Below are 15,718 nucleotides of genomic sequence, written 5' to 3'. Positions count from 1 at the left end.
AAGGAAAGGAAAGGAAAGGAAAGGAAAGGAAAGGAAAGGAAAGGAAAGGAAAGGAAAGGAAAGGAAAGGAAAGGAAAGGAAAGGAAAGGAAAGGAAAAGCAGCAAGCAAGATTTTGGGGTTCTCAGTTTCAGAGGTTTGGATAGGAGATGAGATGAACGGAGACACATTCCTTCCATACTGAACAAAGGAAATCTGCGCACACACCGTTATTAGTCTAGCGCATCCACCCTGACAACCTTCTTTATTCTGACTCTCCAGTGCAGGGGGCACCTGGAGAAGTACGGGGTCGATATCTACAGGCACTGACTGGACTCCATGACCCAAAAGTACCTAAACCCAGGTGTGCAGGAAATGAGAAGGTACCAAGGATGACACCACAAGAGACCAAGAAATCACAAGTCTTCAAAACATGGCTGACCACCTGATCGGAGGAGAGAGAGGAGGTCTGGGTTGACTGACTGCCTTGGTCCTGCTCCCAATAAAGCCAGCCAGTTGGAGGCAGGATGTGAAGGCAGTGCCTCCAAGGGTGTTAGCCGGTCACCTCCACAGACTGCCAGCCCTGAATAAAGCACAACTTACGATGGGTTCCTGCCTCTCCTGCTGGTGTTTTCGGGACAGATATCCAAAGCATGTAGTGATATTTCCTTTGTATTTTAATAAATAAAGTTTTCCTGAAGTTCAGAGAGTAAAACAGCCACACTGATCAGTCTTACAGACCAGGCAGTGGTGACACACATCTTTAATCCCAGTAGCCACGCTAGTTTGCCACAGAAACCAGGCGGTAGTGGCGTACGCCTTTAATACCAACACAGAGAGGAATATAAAATGGGAGGACACAGTTCTCACACACAGTCTCATTCTGAGATTTCTGAAAGCGGGATCACCATTTCGGACTGAGGCAGAGGTAAGAGCCAGTGGCTGGCTGTTTTGCTTTTCTGTCCTTCAGATTGAACCCCAATTTCTGTCTCTGGGTTTTTATTAATCGTGGCTACATTCCAGTTGCAGCTCTAGTCCACAGTCAGCTGGCCTGGACTATTGCTCAGGTCTTGCAGGCACAGTGCAGCATGGTGGGGACATGTGTCCCAGGAGGTCTTCTCAGCACATCTAGCCAAGAAGCAGAGAGAGAAAGGGGTCAAAATGCCAGGGTTTTCCGTGTCATCATCAAGGAACCTCCAGTAATAATTTTCTACTGGACCCCACCTCCAAGAGGGCCCACTGTCTCTCCATGGTGCTGCGGGTCAAGGACCATGCCTTTAATACATGGGCCTTTTGAGGACCCAAAGTCCAAACTATAGCTCCAGCCATATGTGGTTTCTCTCTTATTTTATATAACTCCCCCAGAGAGTCCAACTAGCAGTGTGTCTGGGAAACAGTGCCCCATTGCCATGGCTCAAACACTCCATCACAGCAGCTTGGAGAACCTCCAACATCACCCATGCCATCTCAGCAAGCCTGGGCCTGGAGGCTTTATTCGTTCCCTTTTCATTTCATAATATTCCGACATAAACCAACTGAGAACAGCTGCTTAATTGATCAAAGGCATCTACAGGCAAAATTCCCTTCATATGCAGAAACTGCAGACCTCCTGACCACAAGGAGAGAGCTTCATTCAAGTGACTTGATGGAAGCCGTTTCTACCAAACACTGGCTATGGGTGTCCAGGATGTGCTTAGCCTGGGCTGCCAAGTTAAGGAGGAAATCCACACACATCCAGGAGCGAGTCTGAAAGTATCATTCCAGGACAGGTTATGTGTGCTTATGAAAAACAGTAGGATGGGGGTTGAGCTAATATGTTATCTGTCACTTGGCCCATAAGAGACATTGGTCTTCCTCTTTGCAAAGAATAAAGAAAAGAAAATGATTTCATTTGAGTCACGTTTCTTCCATCCAAAGACCAAAGGACAAGAGTTTACAACGAACATGGGCAGAAAGGTACAACCAGGTACCCACAAGGCACTGTGCCCTTGTGTCCCAGGAGAAGTATTTCAGCATGGACACTGTCTCTGCAGTGTGTTCATCCTCTGACTCCTTTCCTTCCCCAACACACACACACACAGAGACAAACAGAAGTCAGTATGCTCTCAATTCAGGGTGCAATGTGGGAAGTGCCCTCTTCTTAGCCATTTCCTTACACCAAACAGACTCTGGGAGTAGAGACTCTGGAGGCATATTATTAAACTAGCCCCCCACCAAGGGGTGTGGCTTCAGGAATAAGTCGGGGTAGGGGCCAGGAATATGGCTTAGTAGGTAAAAGCAATTGCAGCACAAGTCTGCAGATACGAATTTGATTCCCAGAACTGACAACCACCACCAACACCACCACCACCACAACAACAAAGCCAAACGTGGTGGCACATATCTATGATCCGAGCACTCCTACAAAGGGATGGAGAATGAGCTGCAGGTTCATGGGCCAGCTAACCAGGATGCTATCAAGTGGCAGAAACAAGACCAACTTTGCTGTAACAGGGTAGAAGGCAAAAACCGACTCCCAAGAGTTATCTGATGCACCAGTATAACATATGCATGCAAGTACTCCAACACAAGAACACACACAAAATTAATTCATTTTAAAAGTAAGATTAAGAGGGGGCATAGCCAATGTCCTCAGTTCTCAAAGGACACTCAGATCCTACCATAAGAAACCAGCTGCAGGGTTACATGCCAGAGTATATGAGGATTCAGCTTTCTGTGGGCACGGAACTTGCTAGAAGCGCCTTTATAAACAACTTTAAAGCCAGCTGCTCTGATGTTTAAAAGTAAACATGGTGCTGAGCATAAAAACTGAAAAGGGAAATGTAAGCATCGTAAGGTATTAATTAATCCCAGGCTGCAAGATTCCTTCTGCTTAGATTAGCTCTGCTTAAAGAAATATTTACCCAAGAAACTCAAAGACAAGTGAAGACAGACAACATGCCATACTTAAGATGCTGTGATTTTTAATCATAACAGGGATTAAAAAGCTGGAACAAATGTGATTGGGGCTTACACCAGAACCTAGTTAACCCTTCCCCGCCCCCTTCCAAGAAAGCTGACAGCTATTTTAAGCCCACACAGCAGTCTCGCTGTCTGATTTGCAACTTGAGGAATCAGAGTAATTCTGCGGCTAGAATTTTTTTAACCAGGCATGTATAATGAAGTTAATGCGTTACCAAACCTCAGAGTTAAAAAAGGCAACGATTAGAAAAGACAAAACGCTATTCTGTGGATTCAACCATGTGCGGACCAAACAAGCAAAACAAACTGCAAGTTATAGAATTGGATTTAATGAAAACAGCAAGCCACTCTGTGTCAAGTACTATGCTAGGCATTTACGTGGTCAGTTCCCTTCACCCTCCCACCCACCCTCTGGGGCATATGATGCGCTGAACCTTTCTTCCAGACGAGAGACGTGAAGGAATTCATACGCGGTCATAAGCAAGTAAGAGGCAGAGTCAGGGCTTGAAGCCAAACACAGCATGGGCTTCTGAATCTAAGCTAGGAGTTCTTGACAACCAAATTTATATGACATAAAATAACAAAGTAAAGAAAATAAACAGAGAATTGAGGGTGGGTGGGGATATCTAGTCATTAATGAAAACATACATAAAGGACAATTAGTAAATGATAATTACCTATTCCTGAAATTAAACATATGTTCTAATTCAAACTCTAACTCCTTTGTCCATCACTCATTGGGGTTTCCTTTCAGTCAGGAAAAGACCCTTCTGAGAAGCAGTGCAATGTAAACTAGAGGTGAAAGGAATAAGTAGAAAGACACCGTGGCAGAGGAGCAGCTCAGGTTACTCGGAACCAAAAACTGCAGGACTAGAGCAAGGGAAGCAGTCAGAGGTGACTAGCACCAAACAGCAGCTCCCACTGAGGGGTGGCCAGGGAGGACCCTGGCAGTCGTCACAGGCAACAGCTAAGAAACCACATTTATTCACTCATTCACGTTATATACATACATACATACATATATATGTATATATATATATATGTATATATATACAAGACACTGCATTCACCACTGTGGAGGACACAGGACTAGCATCGGGCCAGGACAAGCAGCCCTCATCCCAGGCAGGGGTCCTGAACTTACAAAGAGAGTGGACAGCACAGACTCATTGCTCTCTCTGTTCCCTGTCTCTGGGCGCAGGGTGATCCATCACACTCAAGTCCCTGCCTCTGTGTTTTCCCCACCATGATGGACTGTCACCTGAGCCATGAGCCAGAACAGGCCCTTGCTCCCTGAAGTTACTTTTGTCAAGGTATTTTACCACAGCGACAATAAAAGAAACAAAGACAAGGTCAGAACCAAAAGATCATAGGTATTATATGTTTAAAATCATGGAACGTCCAGAAGAAGAAAACCTAGAACCAGAACATGGAATAGTGACCACTTAGGACTGGAGCACAGGGGTCCCTTCGAGATGATGGAAATGTCCTCAAAGGACTGCGGGAATATAGATATGTTTGTGAATATACAAACATCACTGAATTAAACATTTTAACTGGTGGATTATATGGTGCATGAAACATATCTCAGTAAAGCTACAAGAAAGGGGTTGGGAAGAAGGCTCAGTCAGTAAAGCACTGAGGACCTGAATCTGGATCGCCAACACCTATGTTACAAAAACAGGAACAGCAGCACACACCTGTAATCCTAGCCCTGGAGGACAGACACAGGCAGATCCCTGCAGCTCACCGGCCAGCTGTTCTTCTAAGTCTCCAAATTCAGCAGGAGACCCTGCCTCAGAAAATTAAGTGGAGGACTCCACAGCTATGAACACGCACTGCTCTCTCAGAGGACCCAAGTTCAGTTCCCAGCACCCACACCAGTCATCTCACAGCTGCCTGTAACTCCAGCTCAAGGGAGGTCACCTTTCTCTGGCCTCTGGGCACCGGCACACACCATGCCCATATACAGGGCATCAGTCTCTGGTCTCCACATGCACACAAATACATACGCCACAGCAAGAAGAAGAAGAAGAAGAAAGGAGGAGGGGGGAAGAGGAGGAAGAAGAAGAGGAGAAGGAAGAAGGAGAAGAAGAAGAAGAAGAAGAAGAAGAAGAAGAAGAAGAAGAAGAAGAAGAAGAAGAAGAAGAAGAAGAAGAAGAACTAAAGAAAAGGGGGATGGGCAGCAAAGAGAGGAAGTTTTTCTTAGAAGAGGAGGAGAAGTAGGGGGAGGAAGAGAAAGAAGAAGAGTATCAGGAATCAAGATTTCAGTGTAGGGCAGGAAAAAGTAAAGCCTGCTTCTTGGGCATCAAGGGTAAGGATAGCTCAAAGGTCCCCAAGAAGCTCCAGGCAGCATGCTGTAGTGAAGAGGAGGTCGGTAATTATAGCTAGTGATAGCACTTAATGTTCCAGTTCTTTGAAGTACCATATGAGTAAGCAATAATAAACACTAAGTCGAGTCTAATTAGGGTCCTATACATAGGTGACTGGTCAGCATTATGCCTGGATGCATAATTTTGACCACGAAAAATGACTATGACCTGTTGGGCAAACGAACAACGACCAAAGGCCACAAAATCATGAAGTTTACAGCTAAGGTAGAAATAGATTTATCCAAGGACACTTGGGCCTATCTACTTTTATAACAAAGACACAGCTCTATGAATCAGTAAAATCTCTCACCCCACATGTAATTTTACAACTTGGCTTTGACACTCCCTCATTAAGAAGTGGGGTTTAGGAAACTGCGGATAGCTCATTTGATAAAGTGCTTGCCTCATAAGCACAAAAACCTGAGTTTGATCCCAGGGACCCAGGGATGGTGACGCATGTTTGTAATCCAGTGTTGCAAATGCAGAGGCAGGAGAATTGCTGAGGCATGCCAGTGAGATGAACTGGCATCCTGGTCCCAGTGAGAGACTGTCTCAGAATTACAAAGCAGAGGACTGGAGAGATGGCTCCACTGTTAGGAGCAGAGGTTCTCTCGCAGGGAGCTCAGATTCTGTTCCCAGCACCCACTTGGTGGCTGTTTCTAATTCCAAGAGGATTCAATGCCCTCTTCTGGCCTCTACTGGTACTGCATATATATGGTACTCAGACACACACACAGGAAAAACAAAGCAAAAACAAAAAAGCAAACAAATAAAAAACACACATAAAATTAAAAATAATTCTTTTTTTTAAAAGGTAAACAACCCCAAGGAACACTGTACATATGCACTCACACACTCAAACACACATCTAGAAGGGGGGCCTATTTCTAGTCTCCTACAGTCATGAGCAACAGAACATAGCAGAAGAGACCTGTAAAACTCAGAAGGCCAACCTTGGCAGTGTCCTCCTTCTTATAACATGTCCTCTGGAAAGTCAACCACCAAACAAAAGACCCCCATGCTAGGAGGAAATATAAGCCAGCCAGTAGATTCAACAACCACATGGAGAATCTACTAAAGCCGAGTAAGAGAAGCTTTCTAGGACTTTCCGGTCTGCTCACCAAGAAAAAAAGAAAAAAAGAACCCAACAGAATGTTTGTTTGGCATGTGCACCGGAAGAACAGCCCAGCCAAGCCCTGCCTGAGTTCCCAGGCCACAGATCAGGAGCAAAATACACGGCTGTTGTTTCCAGCCAGTCTAAAGGTAGTTTGTTAGATAGCAACAGGTAACTGGACCCAGAGATCCCCGGTGGTTCTGTTACTATGTGGCTATGGACCTTAGGTCAAGACTTCCCTCTGGACCTCAATTATCCATAAAGTGAGTCTACACTAGATGCCTAAGGTGCTTTTCAGCTCTGCTGACCAGAACCACAGTCCAGAGAGTATGGCTAGGAAAACAGAGGGAAAAGCTGTGTCCGGGGTAGATAAGGCGGTCACAGACCAGGGGTCAAATGCCCTGGAGGGTACGTATCCAAGGAGGCAGAGGCTAGAACGAAGTAGGGCGCGTAAGTGTTCAGTAAATACATTATGGTTTGGAGATGCAATGTTCCCCATAGGCGTGTTAAAATCTTCATCCCCAGCTGGTGATGCTATGTTAGCGGGTGGTAGAAATTTCCAGGAAGCGGGCCCCGAGCTGGAGGAAGGAAGTAATGACGATAATGCCTTTGAAAGTTAGACCTGGTCTCCAGTTTCCTCTCTCTGCTTCCTTTGTAGCACAGGTGAGTCACTTCCGCCACATGCCCCCACCATCATGGTGTGGGCAGTAAGGGCCACTCCAGCGAGAGGAGCATTCGCTTCTCTGGGCAGTGCACACCTACCTGCATGCTGCCCTCCTGCTGGCCGTATGCCAGGTGTGTAAGCAATCCTGGGGAGGGGGGCTGGGGTTCCCCTCTGCTACCTCAACCAACAGCTAGAAACATCTGCTGAAAGCTCTGAATCCGTGAGCTAAAATGAACCCATCCTGCTCTAAGCGGTGGGAGTCAGGGATTCCATCACAGAGACTGAAGTCTGGCTGGGGCAAAAACAAGTTTTCACTGTTTGATGCTGACACGCTCTGTGAGCTCATCACCAAGTTTTCCACCTGAAAAATAACGCTAATGTTCCTGTTTCTGAAAGCCCCTGGCAGGCAGCAGCCTCCCCGAGCCTATATCCTGCTTCATCAAACTGAAGACACATCTGGTATAAAAGTGGTGAGACTTGAGTGAGATCTTGCAGGTGAAAGTGCATAGATTGGGCTTCATCGTTATATGCATTTGGGATGGGGTGCATGCAGGAAGAAGGGGTCTCGGGTATCCAGATCTTCCCTATACTTCCTGGGTGCTGGGATTGCAAGCATGCATCACCACACCTGAAGCAATCGTGCTGAGGATGTAACCCAGAGCTTCGCGCATACTAGAGCAAGCACTCTACAGACTGAGATACTGGCAGGTATCTATGTTTCTTAAGTAGGCAGAGGTTCCGCCAGGGACACACTGTCCCACCTAACCCTAAATTTCTGTGTCTCCATGGAACTCTGAAAACTGAGAGGCAGATGTCCCAAGAATCACTCCATCCAGTGTTGATTCTGAAAAATTGCCAGCCCTTGGAAGAAGAAGGCTCTGGCTCATTTTCCAAGGCACCTAACAAGGCAACAATGCATTTGCATTTTTATGGTCTGTGCTTTTCCAAAACAAGGAGCAAATGGCTGTGGCTTTAACCCTGAAATCCCCACGGTGATGCATTTCTAGGGACAGACACGGCTCAGTAAAAGGGTGGAAGCTAGCTGCAGAAGGTACTTACTGGGGTGCATGGGGGACAGAGAACTGATCTTCTGCTTCCACCCCCACGCAGGTCTTGGCTGACACGGGATTTGAATATGCCAGAGTCCAGCATCAACCACAAAGATCCAGGAGGAAGGACCCAGTTCATCAACCCAGTCTTGGCCTATGGAAGCTCCACCTGCCCTTGTCCTTTCTTTTCCACCTCACCCTTCTCAATCCTGAACCCTGGCCCCCTGTGTTGTCTGCCTTAGGAACACAGACCAGCCATGGCTTTCCTCTTATTGACCAGCACTATCTGTGAATCCAGAGTTACTATAGAAACCACACTATGCAGCCCCCAGACATTTGCTCAGAAAAGAAACTACATGTTTAGTACTAGAGAGAAAAAAAAATAAAGTGAGATCCAGAAAGTTGAAGGCAAGCGACAAGCCCAATATTCCTTAAGGTCTGGTTGCAATCACTTCATTATGTCACCCAGATACTCATTAAAGGTACACATGTCCCCTAAACACGTCAAGCTAGAACTGTTCGTTGATTTGGTTGGTTTGTTTGTTGGTTGGTTGGTTGGTTCATGGGTTGGTTTTTCCTGATAGAAGTATGTGGCCCAGGCAAGTCACTAACTCATGGTAATCCCCCTGCCTCACCATTCCAACTGCAGAAGATTATACTAAGAATTGGACTTTACTTGAAATTTGTATGTACTTACTTTAGATTTTGACAACTAGCTATGACCAAATGCAGAGGCCTGTGAGAAAAAAAAAAGCAACTTTAAATCTAACTAGTCTTTTTATCTGAACTCTTAAAAACAAAAAAAAAAAAAAAAACAAAAAAAACAGCGCCCATTGGGCTGGAGAGTCCCATCACACAGCTCTTGCAGAGGAGTGGAGTTCAGATCCCAGAGCCAACATCAAGCAGCTCACAAGTAAGTAGATGTAACTCTGGCTCCAGGGAGATCCAGTGCCTCCGGACTCCAGGGAATACCTTCATTCAGTGCACATAACCACACACAGACATATAATTAAAAATAATAAAAATATTTTTTTAAATATAGCACTGGTGAACCAAACAAGACAAAAGCCAATTTCTCAGTGTATGTCTATGCAAGAAAATTAAAGCATAACCACAATGAAAAGTTACATTCTGAAGAAACTGCTTACCGAATCCACAGGCCCAGACACAGGAGCCCAGACACTGAATATCCTGGGCCAACCAGATCTATTCTGAGAAAGAGAAGCGAGATAAGATCTTGGCTGACAGCTTCCCTCTGGTCCAAGTCATACTCAGCAACCCAGTCGGCACTCCAAGGTAGAGTTTGATAACTGCAGGATGAAGGGGTGACGCCTCTAGTTCTAGCAAATGTGACTGAGAAAAGCTGCTGGGGGTGGGGGGGTATGATTCACCAATCCATACACTGGCATGAGAAAAGGGACGCAATTCTAAAGACATGTGACCTCTGGGCTCCTAACTGACACTCCGAGGATGTTTTGCAAATCGAAGGAAATGGACACCTGAGGGCAGTTCTTGCACAATTTACTAACCTGTGGTCATCCAAGAAGAGAAAGCGGAGCAAGTTTGCCTCCGCGTCAAAAGTGCTGTTCTCAAAACCATCCAAACCCAACCTAAAACAGAACTCACTTACATTTCACGCGGTGACAAGCACACTGTACATGCTGAGTGTCCGTGCATTTTTCTTTAGGCTATAGGTGGGGAGGGGGGGAGTAGAGCAGCGGTACCAATCAAGAGCCTTACACTGGAAAGGACCGTTCCCGGGAAGAGCAGTGGGGAAACTCCACTGCAGTTTCACAAGCCAAAACTCCTCGCACAGCCAGGTGCTTCACCATTCCAGGGTGGCCAGCCTTATACACAGCCACTGGTCCAGCACGCAGATTTCCACTCCCCCCTCCCCCCCCCCCAAGGGTGGCTTTGGGCTTGGCCCTGCAAATGTCAGTCGTCTGGGCTAAATTCTTCTTTAGCAACTGCTGAGATTTAACAGCGCACCACAAAACTGGAAAACGGGTTCCACCCGACCTCCACACCAGTGACTGGCACATGTCAAAGAGTCGTACGAAAGCAAACACTTGGGGAGTGACTTTAGCAACTAGACCCAGCTACTTGGAATTTTTTTTTTCTTTTAATGTTTTTAACTGGTCAGGAAACAGGCATTCTCGTCTTAAAACACCTCCCGAAAGCACCTCTCCTGGAAGCCCAGGAGGTAAATAACACCAGCGCTTCCTTAAAAGCTTTCAAAAGAACCAGGCGGTCAGGCTGCGCTGCTCAGGCTGCTCCGGGAAGTAACTCCATCCAGCCTTGGCGGGCAAGGATGGGGTGTCTGCAGGTGGGAGAAGGGGGTGAGGCAGTACACCTCAAACTTTGCAGGTGCTCTTTTTAGCTGTTCTGGGCAGGAGCTGAGAAAGGCCTAACCCACCTGCTCTGCGTCCAGGACAGCTGGCATCCCAACCAACCAGACCTGCCCCCTCGGGGTACTGCCCTCCCGGTGGCCCCTCACCTTGGCCTCAAAAGAGATGCCGTGCTGGAAGGCGTCTTCGTTGTGCAGAGGGATCCTCAGGTCGTGCCCGTCGTCCACAAGGTTGTACTTGGTTTTGCTGGGCATGGTGACCCGCGGTGGACCCGCTGCTCAAGGGGCGGCGGTGGCGGTGGCGACGGCGGCAAGAAAGAGCTGGCGAGACCCGGGAGAGGGAACAGTGGGGCCAGGCGAGGTAGCAGAGAGGACCCGGGTCGTGCAGTGGGTAGCCTGGGTGCCAGGCGGTGGCTGGGGGGAACCCGGAGCGAAGCAGAGGGCCGAACGGCAAGGGCGGCGCGGATGCGGCTGGTGTGAGCTGCTTGGTGGCTGAGCTCTGGCTACCGGGAGGCGGCCAGGCGGTCGGGAGGCGGGAGCGGGTGGCACGGAGCCCCAGACCGCGACGCCGAGCGAAGGGCGCACGGCCCGGAGCGGGGCTAGACCCGGAGCCCGATCCCGAGCTCGGCGCGCACAGCCCGGGACGAGGAAGAAAGGCAGCGGCGGCGACGGTGGAGCAGGGTGCCTGTCACGGAGACGCCGGATCGGCTGCCAGCCCGCGGCTCCTCCTGCGGGGCGGGCCCGGGCCGACTCCTCCCGCGCGCCACAGCTCCGCCCGCCCTTCGCCGCCGGGTCCGCCCCGCGCCCCGCGCGCGCCCAGCAGGTGAAAGTCCCCGCAGCGTCTAGCCGGGACCCGGGAACTTCGCCCCGGCCTCACCAGAGGACCTAGGCGACACAGCCTGCTCAGCTGGTAGCGGCGAAACAGCATCGCCTTGCATTTGTTTGTTTGTCTTGTTTTGTTTTGTTTGAGGAGCGGGAGAGGAGCGATGGTTTTTGTTTTGTTTTGTTTTGTTTTCCCAAGAAGGCCCAAGATCTGTCTCAGACACTCTAGGTCAGAGCTGCATTAATTCAGAGATCCCAGCTTCTCGTAAGAATCAAGGCGAAAGGGGGGGGGCTGTCTCCAGCGCCTTTTGTTCCTTTGGGTGTGCTGCTTGCGTTTGGGGACACAGCAGGGTGTCTTTGGGAAGAATTTAAATATTTAAGAGTCAGCCTTGTTGAACTGAAGTAGGCGGAAAAGGGAGCATTAGGAACAAGAGATTCCAGAGTGTTCTTGTGCCCTTAATTAAACTTCTAAACTGAGCATTGATTTAAAAAAAAATGTTGCCAAAATTCTGTGAGGTTTCTTAGTAATGAGCAAATGAAGCAGCCATAGGAGGATTTAGAGACTAAATATTCACTGTGTGTCAAAACGTCATAGATAGTGTTGTATAACAGTTTCCTCTGAGATTGACGTAGTCTGTCCTACTGGGAAGCTCCTTAAGCAGGAAGGTAAACAAGTCAAAGTAGCTCCAGGAAGTCCCTGAAACTGGTCAGACCCACTAGGCCCCTCCCTGCCAGAGTAAGCAGTAAATGCTGAGAGCCTCAGCAAAGACTCCCAGAGCAGACCAGATGCCTGGAAGAGGTCTAGACCACAGTGGCTCAGCAAGGGCACTGTCCAACCTGTTGAGCTGCCTTCAGGCTGTGCTGTGTGCTCCAGGTTCCTAGCTCTTGTGGACTGTCACCCATGCTGGGGTGAAACTTGGCAATACAGCTGTCCTTGTGTCATTTCTGCTCCGGTCAGTAACCTTACCCATATTCCTGTAGGTAACCCCAGTGAAAGTCATTGGTTCAACCAAGTTGGACTTGGATGGTATCCATTCGTTGGTATGTAGTGAGTTTCCTATCTGGGGTGAACAGGTATGTTCGCTGTGTCTCCCCAAGTAAAATTTATAGATGCAATTTATGTCTTCATAGCACCAGACGCCCCAATAGTACCCAGCCCTGCTGGTGTCAGAGCTAAGATCCCCTGGATGAAAATGACCGTTTTTGGTTGTACAAACATGTGATTGCTAACATCGTCAACTTAACCAGATCTAGACCCTCCTAGGAGACAGCCCTCTGGTCAGTCTGGGAGGGAGGCTCACACTGGGGAGCTGGGATGGGAAGACCCACGCCAGAGGTGGGTGGCACCATTCCATGAGCTGGGGTCCAAAACTGAATTAAAAGGGGGAGGTGAGCTGAGCACCAGCACCCATCTCTCTACGCTTTCTGACTGCAGAAGCCATGGGACCAGCTGCCTCCCACTCTCATCACCACGCCTTCCCCACCATGACAGACTACGCGGGAATACTGCAGCAAAAGAAATCCCTCCTTCCTTCCATAGTGCTTTATCAGATATTTCATCAGCACAACAAGAAAAATAGCAAGTACATCTCTTTGGTTTGGTTTTGTCTTCGTTTAGGCTTGGGTTTTCTTCTCCTAGTACTAGGGATTGAATCTACCTTTGAGCCCACTCTTTACTTGCTGTTTTCAAACAGTCTCACTAAATTGCCCAAGCTTGCCTTGAGCCTGCAATCCTCCTGCCTCATCCTCTCCAGTGGCTGGGATTATAGACCAGCATCACCAGGTCCAGAATAACTCTGCCTTCAATGCTCTGTGGACACCACCACCCAAACCATTCTTAGACTGTTGCTTGTTGCCTAGGCTACCCTTAACATCCCCAAGAAATACCCCCAAAGAGACCGCTCTGTGTCGTCTCCGTGATGAATTTAAGCGAGCAGATACATTATTGTCCTGATGGTATTTCTTATCTTGTCTCCTAGGGTGAAAAGTACAGCTGCCCTTAGCTGTACTCTGCTGTTGCCTGTCTGCTCAAATTCCTGTGAAGAGATACCATCTTCCGGGGGTATCTCCCTAAATAAAAGCAAGCCAGTGACTAGGACAAATTAATCACACATTATGCTGCAGAGACTTTATTATATTCGTAAATATTAGTAAGAGCCAAAAATAATTTGCACTGAGGAAATGCACCAGTAACCTTTTTATAAATACGAGCCCTAAAGCTCTAATCAGGCATGCAGGGTTCTTTGAATGTCACCGTGGCTTTAATATGCATCAGAAATACACTTTGTAAAACCCAACTTAAAGGCAAGATGTTAAATAACTATTTACGTCTCATATTCTCTCCCAAATTAATCATGTTCCCCGACTCTAACAGGCCTTTTCTCTAGAGTAACTTGCACCTCGCTGGTCTGATGAATTTGCCAGAATTTTATAACTAAGGACTATAACACATTGTGTCGAGACATGACACAAAAAAGGCAAGAGGCCTCAAAGGTCTGTCAGGGCCTAACGTAGAGAGCACCACACAGAAGACACCCGGTGATTGCTTACAAGGCTGCTGTGTGGTGCCCTGTTCTCACATCTTACCATTGCCTCGTGTGATATACACAGCAGCCCTAACATAGCAGACTGCATGAAAAAGCTGGGACACAGAGAGGTTTTCACAACTTGCCGAGGTCACACGTACAAAGGAGAGGACCGGAATCAAGGTGCAGACTGGCCCCTGCAATGCTCCTGTGTGTAGATATGAATCTGGTGAAACTCCAGGGTTATGGCTTGTTTCGGTGTGTATTGTTGCTCGCCTATGCTCGCTCTGTTTCACTGAGATGAAATGTTCCAAAAAGGAGAGCCTGTTCCGATGTGGCCTTTGCCTTCTATCACGTCAGCACCAGACAGGCCTGCAAAGAGCCTTCTTTCAGAAAACAATGGACATCCACAGTAATTTCCTTTTTTAATATTTTTAAAGTGATATCAGCCTTTTTTTTTTTTACACCTTTGATTACCATCGAATAATACCTCAGAATTTCCAAGTCCATTGAAGAAAAAGAGCAAATAAACTCCCGAGTTCTCTTGTTCTATAACTTTCAGTTTGTTTCAGCTTTTATGATTTTATTTTGCGATGGGCTCCCATTCAGCAGCCCAGACAGGACTCACACATTTGCTGCCCTCCTTCAGTCTCCCAAACTGCTGCAATTTCAGACCAGTGCCATCAGGCCCAACTCGTAGTGTTTGAAGTAACCACTTGCTGTGTAACGCAGACTGTCCTGGAACTCATAATTCCCCGGCCTCAAGCCTAACCAAATCCTGGGGTTGCAAGTGCAGATGACCACATGGAACTCCTTTGTATTAGTATTATCTGTGTATTTGTAAGAAGAAAACAATGTATTTATTCTCAATATGAGGGAACTGAATCCAAGGCCCCTTACACATCAAGCAAGTACTGTATCCCTAAGCTGCATCCCCGGTTAGTGCTTCTGGTTCTTAATTACTACATAATAAAAAGTCTGAATTATATTTCCTTTAAATAGAAATTGCTTATTCATAAAATACTTCCTATGCTAACTTTGTTTAGTTATTTTTTTAATTTATTCATTTTTATTTTATGTATATAAATACCTTGCCTGAAGGTATGTTATGTGCACCACGCTGTCCTGGAGCTGGAGTTACAGACAGTTGTGAACCACCATGTGGGTGCTGGGAACCAAACCTGGGTCCTCTGGAAGAACGGCCATTGCTTTGAACCTTTGAACCACCACTCCAGCCCCTTAACTTTGTTTAAAAATTAATTCTAGAGTCTGTGTGATAGCACATGCCAGTAATTCTGGTACACAGGAGGCTGGGAAGCTGAGGTGGGGGTGGGGTGTCAAGAAGTCAAGGCCAGCCTTGGCTATGTTGCAAGTCCCTGGTTCAAACATAAATAAATAAAAATAGGGGGTTGTAAAGATGGCTCAGTGGTGAAGAGCACTGGCTGCTCTTTCAGAGGGCCTGGGTTCCACTCCCAATACCCACATGGTGGCTATAGTCACCTGTAGCTCCAGTCCTAGGGCACCTGTTGCCCTTCTCTGGCCTCGGTGGGCATCAGGCATGAAAGAGATTCTCAGATATACATGCAGGCAAAATACCCACCCATATAAAAATAAAATAAAACTTTTAAAAATCAAAATCAGGCTGGGTTTAGTTGTGCACACCTTTAATCCCGTTATTCAAGAGGCAGAAGCAGGTGAGACTCCATGAGTTCAAGGCCAGACCCTTCCTCAAAAAAAAAAAAAAAAAAAAAAAACAATTGTAAGAGCTAGGATTATGGTTCGGTGGTAGAACACCTGTGTAGCAACTGTAATCTTCAGCGATCTTTTCATTACACAGTCATAAATGAGTTTAGAATCAATAGCAAATCTATTTTTTAATTTTATAAC

At 47.1% G+C, this 15,718-nt stretch overlaps 1 protein-coding gene and 1 long non-coding RNA gene across 3 annotated transcripts in view; one reads left to right on the top strand and one right to left on the bottom strand.

Annotated features, from left to right (window-relative positions):
• LOC126511175 (carboxyl-terminal PDZ ligand of neuronal nitric oxide synthase protein-like) overlaps positions 1 to 11,196 on the bottom strand; it is a 276,647-nt gene extending 265,451 nt beyond the window's left edge. For both annotated transcript variants that reach the window (XM_050158183.1, XM_050158184.1), the window contains exon 1: positions 10,635 to 11,196. In XM_050158183.1, coding sequence (XP_050014140.1) covers positions 10,635 to 10,739 — 105 coding nt within the window. In that variant the 5' untranslated portion in view covers positions 10,740 to 11,196. The remainder of the gene's footprint in view (positions 1 to 10,634) is intronic.
• Positions 11,197 to 11,319: 123 nt separating this feature from the next.
• Positions 11,320 to 14,773, top strand: LOC126511208 (uncharacterized). The gene is made up of 4 exons (XR_007594620.1): positions 11,320 to 11,535; positions 12,288 to 12,347; positions 12,438 to 12,584; positions 12,742 to 14,773. It is a non-coding gene; the product is annotated as an uncharacterized lncRNA (long non-coding RNA).
• The last annotated feature ends 945 nt before the right edge of the window (positions 14,774 to 15,718 follow it).

This window comes from Alexandromys fortis, unplaced genomic scaffold, assembly GCF_014885135.2.
Source record: "Alexandromys fortis isolate MF-2015 unplaced genomic scaffold, M_Fortis_MF-2015_v1.1 scaffold_106, whole genome shotgun sequence".
Classification (NCBI taxonomy): Eukaryota; Metazoa; Chordata; class Mammalia; order Rodentia; family Cricetidae; genus Alexandromys; species Alexandromys fortis.
The sequence above is the reverse complement of the archived record's forward strand: the minus strand, read 5'-3'. Positions and strand labels throughout refer to the sequence as shown.